Source organism: Malaclemys terrapin, chromosome 2 (assembly GCF_027887155.1).
Source record: "Malaclemys terrapin pileata isolate rMalTer1 chromosome 2, rMalTer1.hap1, whole genome shotgun sequence".
Classification (NCBI taxonomy): Eukaryota; Metazoa; Chordata; order Testudines; family Emydidae; genus Malaclemys; species Malaclemys terrapin.
The window spans coordinates 215,866,390-215,878,976 of record NC_071506.1 but is presented as its reverse complement, the minus strand read 5'-3'; the positions used below and the strand labels follow the sequence as shown (position 1 = coordinate 215,878,976).

The 12,587-nt window shown below is 37.8% G+C and overlaps 1 protein-coding gene across 1 annotated transcript in view; it reads right to left on the bottom strand.

Moving 5' to 3' along the window:
• Positions 1 to 12,587, bottom strand: part of NEK10 (NIMA related kinase 10) — a 168,916-nt gene that overhangs the window by 48,243 nt on the left and 108,086 nt on the right. The window contains exon 26 of the mRNA XM_054019936.1: positions 12,159 to 12,372. Coding sequence (XP_053875911.1) covers positions 12,159 to 12,372 — 214 coding nt within the window. The remainder of the gene's footprint in view (positions 1 to 12,158; positions 12,373 to 12,587) is intronic.

Sequence of the window (12,587 nt, the reverse complement as noted above, 5' to 3'; positions counted from 1 at the left end):
TTCTTGCTCGGCTGCTTGTCCTGCTCTCTCATCCTACCAGTGATTCTGCATTTATGGTAGAACCCTTTTACTGATCTGAAATGATTTTTTCTTTTTATATAAAAGATGTCCTAGAAATTGTATTTCAACTCCAAAAATAGGTTGCAAAGAGTACCAACAAAGCTCTTTTTCACCATATGTGTTCTCTACAAACTAAAAGGGGAACAATATGAAAATATGAACAAATATTTAATTTAAAAATAGAAATATTGAACAAAGATAGACAGGTCCCACAGACAACCAAGATGAGAGATTTAACCTCTTTCAGCTTGGACAATTAAAAGCAGACAGGTTTCTTGACATAACAAAGTGTGTAAGGCAATCAAGTTTAGTGAAAAAAAAATAATAATAATAAAGTAAGCTTGATGTATATGCCTCAGAGACCTCATGAAGTGGAACCAACCTGATTCTGATTAGTATTGCTGACATAAAGGTAAGAAAAAAAAAACTGGCATACAACTTATACTGCTGTCGTAAATGTCTCCTGTATGTGCTGAATCTGTCCATAACAAGGAGGTCTTTAATGAATATCAAATGCTCCAACCACCACTCTGATTGTTTATAGCTTTTCAGGACACAGTAGAGCTCTCTGATCCCTCTTATGCCTCTATTTTAATGAGACGTGTTTTGAAGGCAGACCAGTTTATATTATTTATCTCCTATTCCTTTTTATCATGCAACACTACAACAGGATAATGTAAAACAAAGGATGAATTTACTTACAGACAATAGCTATTACATGTAAAGATAGGAACAATATATAAAAAGAACATAAAACAAATCATTAACTTTATTATTATTAATTATTTGTATTATTGTACTTTAATATTCAGTAATTTCAGGGGACAATAAAGTTTCTCCCAAACAGTCTGCATTTACGAAAGGTGCTGTCTTAGGTACTTGCCCTTCTGGATATTAACTGATTCTCAGACCTTCTCCATACACCTTCCCTAAGGTGACTGTCATCTCACCATGGCTGTACAAAATGAATGTGATCCCAACTCCTCCGCTCCTTTGAAGGTCACTTAGTGAAACTCCTGAATACTGACTGTAGTGCTACCTGCCCAATAGTTTAAGCCAATTATTCCCTCCATTCCCAATTGTACAACTCAATCCAGAAGGCTAAATAAATAAATCCTCAGGAATTTCCATTGCAACACCTAACAGGAAGGATAACCTTATGGGTCAGTACTGGACTAGGATTTAGGAAACTCTGCCAAAGGCTTCACAAGGAATCTTATGTACTTCACAATTTTCTGTTCCTCAATTTTTCCGTCTGTAAAATGGCAATAGCAATACTTCCCTGCCTCAACGTGTGTAGAAGATAAATTTATTAATGCAGATGAGATACTCATACCAGACTGATGACTACAATAGTAAAACTTATTATTATATAAACAGGTACTATTTAGGACTGTAGATTCCAGCGTTATCACATTACAATAGGGTAGTAACATGGAAAACTTAATTTTCAATGTGCACCTGAAGATAAATTGTAGCAATTTAAAATCTTAAAAGCAACATAATTTTTAAGAATAAAACAAATTTCTCTCAGACAGTATGAGTGAAGTAAGACGCTTTAATGCTTCAGGAACAGGGAAAAAAAGGATATCTAAAATTTTAGGGGTGCTGCCTTCATGTGGAATTTCTAGAAGCCTCAATCTAAAGAGCATTCTGATACCACATGTTGTTGATGATGTGACCCAAAAGTGGAGATCTACCCAGTGACTTTTGATGCATTTATCTTCAATTAGGTAAGATGTAGTCCCAGCTGCTGACCTCCTGATGGAAATACAATGAATTTCAATTAGGAATTGGCTGGGATGGGAGGGGAGTTCTCTCACTGTTGCTGTCTTCTCCAGAATTCCGTCTCTTCGTGAGGTTCTTTTCTATCTTTCTTTTCTTGCTTTAACAGATTTCTCCCAAGGTCATCGTTGGAATTAGTGAATGGATGGTACATACATGAAATCTCTTTTGCCCATAATCATTTCAGCCCATAGGAGATTGTCCAATAAAGAGAAAATGGTGACGCACTGAAGTATGGATGGCATGTTCCTCCCAATATAGAATCAAATGTATGTTTTTTTCTTCCTTCTGTTTAGAATTTCAAAGTTTTGTCCTACCAGCGCTCATGTGCTGATTGGATAAATATGTTACTTAAATGTTTAATCACAAAAAAGTGTACACAGTCTAATGGATGGAAAACTAGACAAAAGGAAGTTTCAAATAAAGACGTTAACGTATACCCTGTCCTCTTTTTCTGACATTGGTGGGTAATCATTCGTATATTTATAAATATATTTTTCTAGCATTTCTGTCAAATACATTTTCACTACCAAACTCCAAAAATTATATTATTTTTCCCAGACGTAGAAACAGCCTTTTCAGAAACTTTCCACTTTATCACATAATTACAATATTATGGAGTTTTTTTAAAAAAAAGCTCCTAGTGACCAATAGACTAAAATGACTCCAACTGAACAAATCAGGTCTATTGGATAATTACGATTCTTCATTTACGCATTTTTAAATGCATTAGTTGATTTACAGTAACAATCCCAATAACAGTTTTTTGTGATGAATGAAATATACATATCCGGTGCAGAAATAATTAAACTGTTTTATGAAATACCCAAAGCAATATCAAATCATATTGTGGGGCTGTTTGCCAAACTTCAGATTTAATCAAAACAATTTGCTAGTTTTACTAGCATGAGAGATACAGAGGAGAGAACCTGAAAAGGTTATGACCGGTTCCCAGGAGTAAATACTCAAAAAAGAAAATGTACTTGCCAAGTAACTGAGTAAATTATCAGTGTTGTTGGGATAAACATGTGCCTCTGGAAACCAGTGCCTAAGCACTTGGGGCATAAGCATTCTCTTTTGAGGAACTGAACATTTAGCACAAGGTTTACAGGAGTCATATCCCTAGTTCTTTTCCATTTAATCAAAAACTAACAAAAGACTTAAAGAAATGGGAGTGAAGGTTGAGCAGTATAGTATTGTACTGATAATCTATTTGAAGAATTACAAATCGTTTGAGTATTGTTAATATTGAACCCTACCCTGGAGAGATTAACTGGTAATAAACAGCCCTCAAAGGAAGTGGGTCAGAGGAAAAGCTAGTTAAATAAAAAGATTGCAAGATTACTCTCCCAAACTGGCATCAGATCTAGACACCAAATCAAGAAAGTAATGCTGCCTAAAATGTGTGAATTGAGTCTTACAGATCTCCGTGACAGAAACATTCTTCAGACATGCTCTGGAGGCTGCGCTGGAACTGGCTAAATGTGTCCTGCAGCCTTGAAGCAGTGTGACACCTGCAAGATTATAAAAGATCCATAGACAAAGTCTGTTTAGTTAATCTCTGAACAAAGAGGACTCTCCATCTCCGGCTATCAATCTGCCAGAGCTGAGTATAAATTTAGTCCTAGCTATCTACCAACACCATAGAGCATATGGAAGCAGCAGCAAGTGATAGAGAGGAATAGAATATGTTGGTTTTCACCCCCACCCCCAGAGGCGCAGGAAGGATGTTAAATAAATAAATCTAGTCCCAGCTAGAAAAGAGCTAATAATTTTTAATATTTAGATTATTCTTCCCTCTGTAGGGAGAGATTCTTGGAGGATGCTGGAAAATTTTAGAAGGAAACCAGATAGCTGTAGGGAGGAGCTTGGGGTATAGGTGTTGGAAAACTTTATCCTTATGGAACGTCACATTCAGAGGGCCAGCAATCAAGACCCGGCTCTCACTTACTCTATCTATTGTTGTGGCCACAGAGAATGCCATTTTGAGATCTGGATGGTAAAGATGACACTCCTCCACTAGCATAAAAGGTGGCTCCATCAAGTTTGGCAACCTCAGGTTCAGTTCCCATGAGCTTTGTGGTTCTCATACAGGTAGAAAGACCTATGTCCTTGAAGAAATATGTTAACGGTGGGATACCCAAAGACTTAGAAACCTTTAAACAGGGTGTGGCTGGATGATATTATTATTTATGTTATCTTAGCCTGTAGGAGCCCCAGTCATGGATTGGAACCCCATTGTGCTAGGTGCTATACAAACACAGAACAAAAGACTGTGTGATTAACTTTAACCATGCTTACAGAAATTCTTGATTTCCTGAGTACAATATTCTCAAAAAAGAGGAGGATCTAAGAAGTGTATTCTTGGTGGAGCCACCCAGCAGGGAGAGACATGCTACACCATGCCCCAAGGAGGTGCCAGTGGTGAGTCAACCCCTTCACAGCGGTTGGAGAATGCAGGCATCCTTCCCACCCCTGGAGAGCAGGGGGACTGACTGATCCAGACAGACAAATACCCTAGACTTAAAGGTGTGGCTTGATAGGACGGACAACATGAATATAGAGTGTCTTCTCAAACGGATGACTGAAAACCAGCAGCAGCAACTCCTGCAGCAAATAGCTGCCCAGCAGCATCAGCTGGTCTGGGTCTTATGGGCAGAACAGCAGGAACAGCATCAAAGGCTGTTCCAATAAGTATTGGCCCTGATGGAGCCTTTGGGTCTCCACACGGTTTCCCCTCCAGCGACTGTAGCTCAGGCCAAGTGGCCCCACCCATGGCAGTAAAACTCACAAAGACGGGCCCTGGGGACAACCCAGAGGCTTTCTTGGTAATGTCTGAGTAAGGTGGAGATGGCAACCCAGTGCCACCTGACCAGTGGGCCACCCTGTTGTCACCTTACCTGACAGGAGCTGGTATGCCATAAGGCCAATACCTGCATACCAGGGATTGGACACAGTGTCTGCCCAAGACTATGTCCGGGTAAAAGTAGCTATACTTGACTACCTTGACATCTGACACAAGTTCTCTGGGTAGAAATACTTCCAGGGAGCCTGGCTCCACATGGTCACTCAGAAATTAAGAGACCCCCCCCAGAAAGGCCACAAGGAAGCAATGTTGCCCCTCCTTCCTTACAGGCACCAGTGGTTAGTCAACCCCTTCACACCCCTCATGAGGGTCTAGGTGAATTGTGTCCCTTTTTCTCAGGAGTTCACCCCTCCTTATACTGAGCTCCTGTCTTTGCCCAACTCATCTCAAAACTTCCTGCCAGGGTTCTAATTCCGGCTTCTTCCTCAAACCCTTTCCCCTTGGAAGGATCAGAGCTCCTACCCCTTCCTGGTCTCCTCCATGCCAGAGAGACTCACAACTGGTCCTACTATTTACATGATTTCTCTGAGAATGAGGAAAGCAGACCTATATATAACCAGCATGCTGTATCAGCAGCCCACTGTTTTCATAGTTGTTGAACTGCAAGTCTCAGAATCCTTCTATTTTCTATTGTAAAGCATAAGTCTTAACTGTGCAGGACAAATGACTTCTGTGCAAGATTTGATGCATTTCTTAAGAGCAGCTGAAGTCTGTATTTTAGCAAAATGCTATAATCCCAGCCACCAAGTGCAGTGATTTCAGATTTGGGTGTAGGATCTGTCTCAGACAGACAATCTGGGAGAATTAGAAGTTGATATGTAGATTTTTTTCATTGTGCTCCGATAGCCCAAGAATCAGATTTTCAATGTCCTGCCTTGCCTCAACTTTCTGATGGCCCTTGATAGGAGGAGGGAAAGCATAATGGAAAATCTTGCTCCAATCTTGCCCCATCTTGAACAAAAGCCCTTTCTTATTTTTAAGTATATAAGTTAAATAAATTGTCTCTCACCTCTTACTGATCTTTAAAAAACTATTGCTATACATGAACCACACTTCTGCTTCCTTTCCAAGTGCTCTGTGGCGTTAAGCTGTCTAGAGCACTCCCTACTCCTATTCCTCTCTATAATCACCATCTTCCCGACATTGGTGTATCAGTGCAATATCTGACACACACACTCTCTCTCCTCATCCATGTACTTATATGGCCCTCGTCACCAAGGATATGAGCACTATCAGAAGACTGTATCTTCCACTTTCAAAGGGGTGACCTCTGTATATAATCTCTTCCATTTCTAACTTCTAGGAACCTATGATTATGAAAAACAAAAAAACTTATACCATTAAGTTTCTTTCTGACCTGTTTGCAACACAAACATTCAGAAATGATTGAATGTTTTTAAAAATGTAATAAAAAGAAAGTTATTGCTCTTTGGCTTGGGTCTTTTTTGCCACATTTCAGCCCAAAACATTTTCATACTAGAAATATAAAATCCTAAAATAAAAGGCTGGTGGGGTGGGCGTAGAGGGTTATAATTATCACTCTTAATTGCAGAGCAGTGGTGATACCACTATAATAAATGGCATAAAAACACTTGAACACATTAATGAACTGCAACTAAATGAAATTAATGAATATGCTTGTCCTTGTCTTTCTAATGTCCTTGATATATTGATCACACATTTTCACAGCTGACAATTTAGAAAATAAATCATACAAGAAATGGCTAATTTACCACATTCAGCAACTCTTGAAAAAAAAAATACCACCAAAACATTTTTCACAATGGATGTATCTTATTTTCCCAAATACTGTAGAAGTTTACTGATAATACTATACTATACTATGTTTAAGCAAGCAACCTCTTCCAGGTTTCTTTTAATCATACAAAAAATAGCTTCCAGTTCTTAAACTGTAGTTCAAATATGTGCTACTTAAATGCCAAAATGGAGCAGCATCAGGATGAGATCAATAGAGCAAAAGGAGGAAGAAGATAACAGTTCATGGAGGGTTAGATTTTCAAGACAAATAATGGTCCTTGTTGATTTAAAAAAAAAAAGTGTACATCTGTGCAGATGTAAGCTGCCTCCATGAAACTGTAATCACAACAAGTACAAGGTTTGCATATTTTAAATTAAAGTCAAGATTATATTATGCTCACTGTAACATTAATAACCTGTTGCATTCTGCATGATTTGAAAACAAACATATTATTTGCTTCAACTAATAAGAGACCAGCCTATGCATACATACACAATTGTTTTAAAAGAAAAATATGTTTAGGAATGAACTGGTATCTGACTGGCTGAAGTTGTATTTAATTTAACCCTCATCAATGAATAATACTCAAATCCATCAAGTAAAAGATACATCTAGGCACAGATGAAGAGGAAAATAAAAATAAACGTTAAACTAATCCAATTCTTATTTATGTTCCGGAGCTGACAAGAGTAAAAACAACAAACTCATAACTGTTTTGCTAACTACATTTTTACCTTGTAATGCAGATGATACTTGGAAACAAATGCAAGGTTATCAGAAGCAGGGCCATCATCCTTACCTGTGGCTAGGGAGTGCAGAGCTCAGTTTAGAGATGGTAGAGGATTGCAAGGCAAAGTGGAATTAGGTCACTTTGAACTCCCCTGATTGTGAGCTGGTTATGTGACTGTCCAGTTTTATTGTGTAAGTTACAGCTGCTCTTCATGACACTAGCTGCCAATAGCCTGGGGGGGGGGCAGTCACAGCAACCAGGGATTACTTGGGCACCAAAAAGCCCAGGCCATGCTTCCCACTGGCCATGCCACTTGCCATTCATTAGGAGGGAAAGTGTAGCAACTGCTTCTATATTACTGCAGGATTCCAGCCACTGCACTGACCATAGAGCTGCTTTGTGTTGGTGGAACAGTGCAAAGAGATCCCAATGCATTTCAGGAACGGAGGTCTAATATTCAGGTAACGCAGAGATTTTTGAACCTATCCAAAAGGGCATAATATTTGAACTTGTCAAGTTAAAAATAAAGAGTTTATTCATGTACAAATAAACTGAAGTTCAGCTCCCAATGGAATAGTGATATAAAAGATAAGCACCAAAATGACCAAATCACAATTGCAGAATGGGACAAAAGTGACAATCCTTCCAAGAAGGCACTGAAAATTGGGAAGGCTGAAAGAATATCTACTTATTCAAGTTACTGGGAAATACAAAAAGCATCCAGTCTGTATTTTTTTCAACTGCCTATGACGACAAAGGGGGCCTCACTAAGATGAAAAGGGCACACCAGACTCCTGGCCCCCAATCAAAGCATGTAAAAGACCTCACTTAGTACTTATCTCTCTACTTAATTTTTTGAGAGCAATTGAAGTAGAACTGGTCAAAAAAATTTGAGAGAAGTTATCCATCAGAAAATGCCTTTGAAATGTTTTCAAGAATGTGTCACTTTTGATGAAATTTTCTATGGGAAAAAGTCATTTTCATTTTTTGCTTAATAAAAACATTTAATTTCAGTGTCAATGTTTCATTTCAATAAGGTAAAAATGTTTCATTTTGACTATTGTTTTATTTCATTTTGATCTTTATAATTTAATTTTAATATTATAGTTTATCTTTATATTTTACTTCTGTGTATAATATGTAATATTTTGTATTATGTTTTGATATTTTCAAAATGAAACAATTTTACCTAATCAAAACAAAATGTTTTGACATTAGCAAAATAAAAGGTTTGGACTGCTTCGAAATCAATTTTTTGGGGAATTTCCACTCAGAGAAATTCTGAAATTTCAACTTTTCATTCTGATTTAGTATGTAAAGAAATTTTGAAATGTTGGAATTTCCTGCAGAATATAAGAACATAAGAACAGCCATACTGGGTCAGACCAAAGGTCCATCTAGCCCAGAATCCTGTCTACCAACAGTGGCCAATGCCAGGTGCCCCAGAAGGAGTGAACCTAACAGGTAATGATCAAGTGATCTCTCTCCTGCCATCCACCTCCACCTCTGACAAACAGAGGCTAGGAACACCATTTCTTATCCATCCTGGCTAATAGCCATTAATGGACTTAACCTCCATGAATTTATCCAGTTCTCTTTTAAACACTATTATAGTTCTAGCCTTCACAACCTCCTCAGGCAAGGAGTTCCACAAGTTGACTGTGTGCTGTGTGAAGAAGAACTTTCTTTTATTTGTTTTAAACTTGCTGCCCATTAATTTCATTTGGTGGCCCCTAGTTCTTGTATTATGGGAATAAGTAAATAACTTTTCCTTATCTACTTTCTCCACATCACTCATAATTTTATATACCTCTATCATATCCCCCCTTAGTCTCCTCTTTTCCAAGCTGAAAAGTCCTAGCCTCTTTAATCTCTCCTCATATGGAACCCGTTCCAAACCCCTAAACTTTTTAGTTGCCCTTCTCTGAACCTTTTCTAGTGCCAATATATCTTTTTTGAGATGAGGAGACCACATCTGTACACAGTATTCAAGATATGGGCGTACCATCGATTTATATAAGGGCAATAATATATTCTCCAAACTTTCAGCCAAATGTCAAATTTAGCCTCAATTGGTTTTTTAATTTTGATATTTTAAGTGGAAAAAGCTGGCAGTTATAGAAGTTACATCCCAGGATATGTGAATATGTTTGCTTCCTCAGAGCTTCCAAGCATTACAGCTAAGGTAGCCAACTCCTGAGATCATGTGTAATCATGAAATGATAATGGAAGGTGACTATGTAATCCAACAGGTATTTCTACAGTAATTAAATAAAAGTAACTTACTTTACATTTATTGTACTGATTCTATTAAATGTTAGATGCCTGACATACAAAGGCCAAGTTTTTAAAACATGGGTGTCCAAAGTTAAGCTTCCCAGTACCAAAGGAAATGCACAAGTCTCTTGACACCTACATTCTCATCTTAAATGACTTACACATGGAGCACCTTTCCATAATGTGCCCTTCTCTTCTAGGTACAATAAACTACGAGTGTGTGTGTGTGGGGGGGGCAGTAATAAGGATAGCTACCTTACACAATGGGCAGTGTTTAAAACCTGGCAAGGGCAGCCCACCAGGCTAAATCCTACTTAACTACAAACTACCTAAAACTTAAGGGTACTGCTATAGCTAACAATAAATACAATATATACACTATATACAACAAAATCATAGAAACACTGATAGAAAAGTGTGAGGTGAGACACAACATAAAATGTTCTGACTCAAGCTGCGGATGGTAAGAAGGAACTGAGGGAATTGGCATGGCACTGCCTTTTAAATAGCCTCAGGCAGGGCTATATGACCAGAGGGCATAAGCATTGTTCCTATGGGTACTTCTAGGCAACATTTTCTGGCTTCAGTGGCTGGGAACGCACAAACCTGAGTGGAATACATGTCTGCAACCACTCAAAGAGGCGGCTCAGATTCTGAAGCACAATTCTATGGCAATGGGGTGAATTACTCTACACATTATGCATGTTGCTACGGTCACATACGTCACAATGGAACTTTCAGCCCAGGGCAGTATTTAAGGGCCATAATGTCAAAGAACCCCACATGCCACAAGACAATTGAAGGGCAGTGAGATTACAACCTCTCCCATACAACCCCTACAAAGTATAAATTTTCTAAAATGAAAATGGCAACAAATTCCTCTTTTGAGCTTCTCCCTAGCCGAGACAGGAAATCCATGCAGTAGCTTCTGTATCCTGTGTGTTGAACACAAATAGGATCAGGATCCTCAGGAAGATGGGGAAATCATCTGGAGGAGCTTCTTACTAAGTAGCGTTATAGACCCTGGCCATGGACTGAGGCCTGAAGGTCCTCCAGATTGCTCATCTGGGTAAAAGGCAAGCATACATGACAGTAAGGCTCCTAAGTGCCCCTTAATATCACAGAACCAGAACCAGGATTTAAAACTAAGAAAATTTGTATTTTATATGCTAGTTTTATTAAAGTAAAGCACAGCGAACTCAAGTTATTACAGTTGTTAGGAGAATGTTTAAATATAAATTGCTTGGTTTCATACTGTTGTATAATGTATGTGTATAAAAATAAATTCATTTTTAGTTTTTAACCTACAATAAGATTTTTATTTTTTTAATTGCCTATTTATACACCATTTTCCAAAACCTGGCAAGCACTCTCATGAGCTCTTCCACAGCTGTGCATGATGACAGTTTTGTTATCATTTTAGTGCATGAGACAGGAAATGAAACTGACCATCCAAAGATACTGAAAATGACTATAAGCAAAGTGAGCTTTCATATGTGGAAAGTAAGCAAACTGGCAGCGGGGGGGGGGACACGGGAGAGGAGGGAAAATATTTTCCCCAATACATTTCTTTCATGATTACCTTACCTTCATGATTGACTTGTAACCATAGCACAAAAATTTCACACCAGTGTGATGTGTGTTGGTGTCCCTTTAAATTGAAAAAAAAATCTGAATTGGAATATTTTAATAAAGATTGTTTTATTGGAGTGGGAGATTTGGAAAATTAAGGCAAAACTATACAATGCAAAAATAAGTTACTTGTTCCATGAAATGTTATACTGAGCTAGTGATGAAGACAAGGAAGCATCTTTAAGAAATCCACTGGTTTGGGACTGGGAGCTACTCTCAATCTTTTTCTAGGAGACAGAGATTTTCAGTGAGAGCTATAAGGGTGAGCCCAAATAACAGAAGAGTAAAAAAGTGCCCTCCTCAGAGAGATGTGATTACGGAATCTACCAGTATAGCTGTATAAATTATCATAACTTTACTTTTTTCTTGAGTTTATAATAATTTATACTGTGAGTTTTTACTGTGGAAAACAAGAATTCATTTGAGCTGACCTTCATTAAGTAAAACACAGAAACCCTTGACTAAGCTCACAAAACACAAGCTCACAAAACAAAGCCTGAAGCAAAATGAAAGAACTGCAAAAGATGCTTCTAAATAACTACATCAGATAGCAAGACAAGCTTAGCAAATACACTATCAGCTCACTATTCTTTATCTACCAACCTGTAATTAAAAATTAAATATGTATAGGTGCCACTTTCTAGGTGCCATCATTTGTGAATCATGCACAGAATTATTCCATTACGGCCAAGTGTACATTTTGCTATTCACTAACCATTTAAAAATGTGCATACATAATTAAATGTTAGCAGATTCTATTAAAAACGCAAGAGCCAGTATATTTCAGTCTGATTCATGCCATTTTCAATATTGGATGAAGGTAGGTTGTAAGATATTGTAACTGTTACTGTATTTGTGTGCACATGGGAAAATTAATATCAAGTTTAAAATAAATTTTAAAATCTGCATGGATTTCAACTTTAATTGTTATAAAACAATAAGCCCTTTAATTGAGAAATGCATAGATTTTATTAGTCCCCAAAATGTACAGGCATGGCACAATATGATAATAATAAAAGAAAAAACAAAACCCTAAGTCATTTACTTACATGAGATAAGATGGCAAGCTGCTGGTGACATGTCACTGCATTCTTATTAGCCTCCATGAAATATCTCTGGGTGCGTCTCCTCTCGCGCTCCAGCTTCTTCTCCAAAGCAAATTGGGAGGTGGACAATACATCTAAATACTTCATCATCACATCAGATATCATTGAACTGACTTCTACTATGTCTGGACGAGTTTCTGCATCAGGAGTCAAGCACCTATTGAAAGACCCATTACCTAATGAAAAATCTATGCATAACAACATAGTTTTATTTACCTATTTCTGGATATCTGCTTAATATCACTAACACATATTCACTGGTAATTATCAGTGGTCATATTGGGCAGCAGCTGGGATAAAACTGAAATCTAGTAGGTCAGCAGCTTGAAATTCCAAAAATGAATAAAAACCAACCAAACAAATGCATACAGT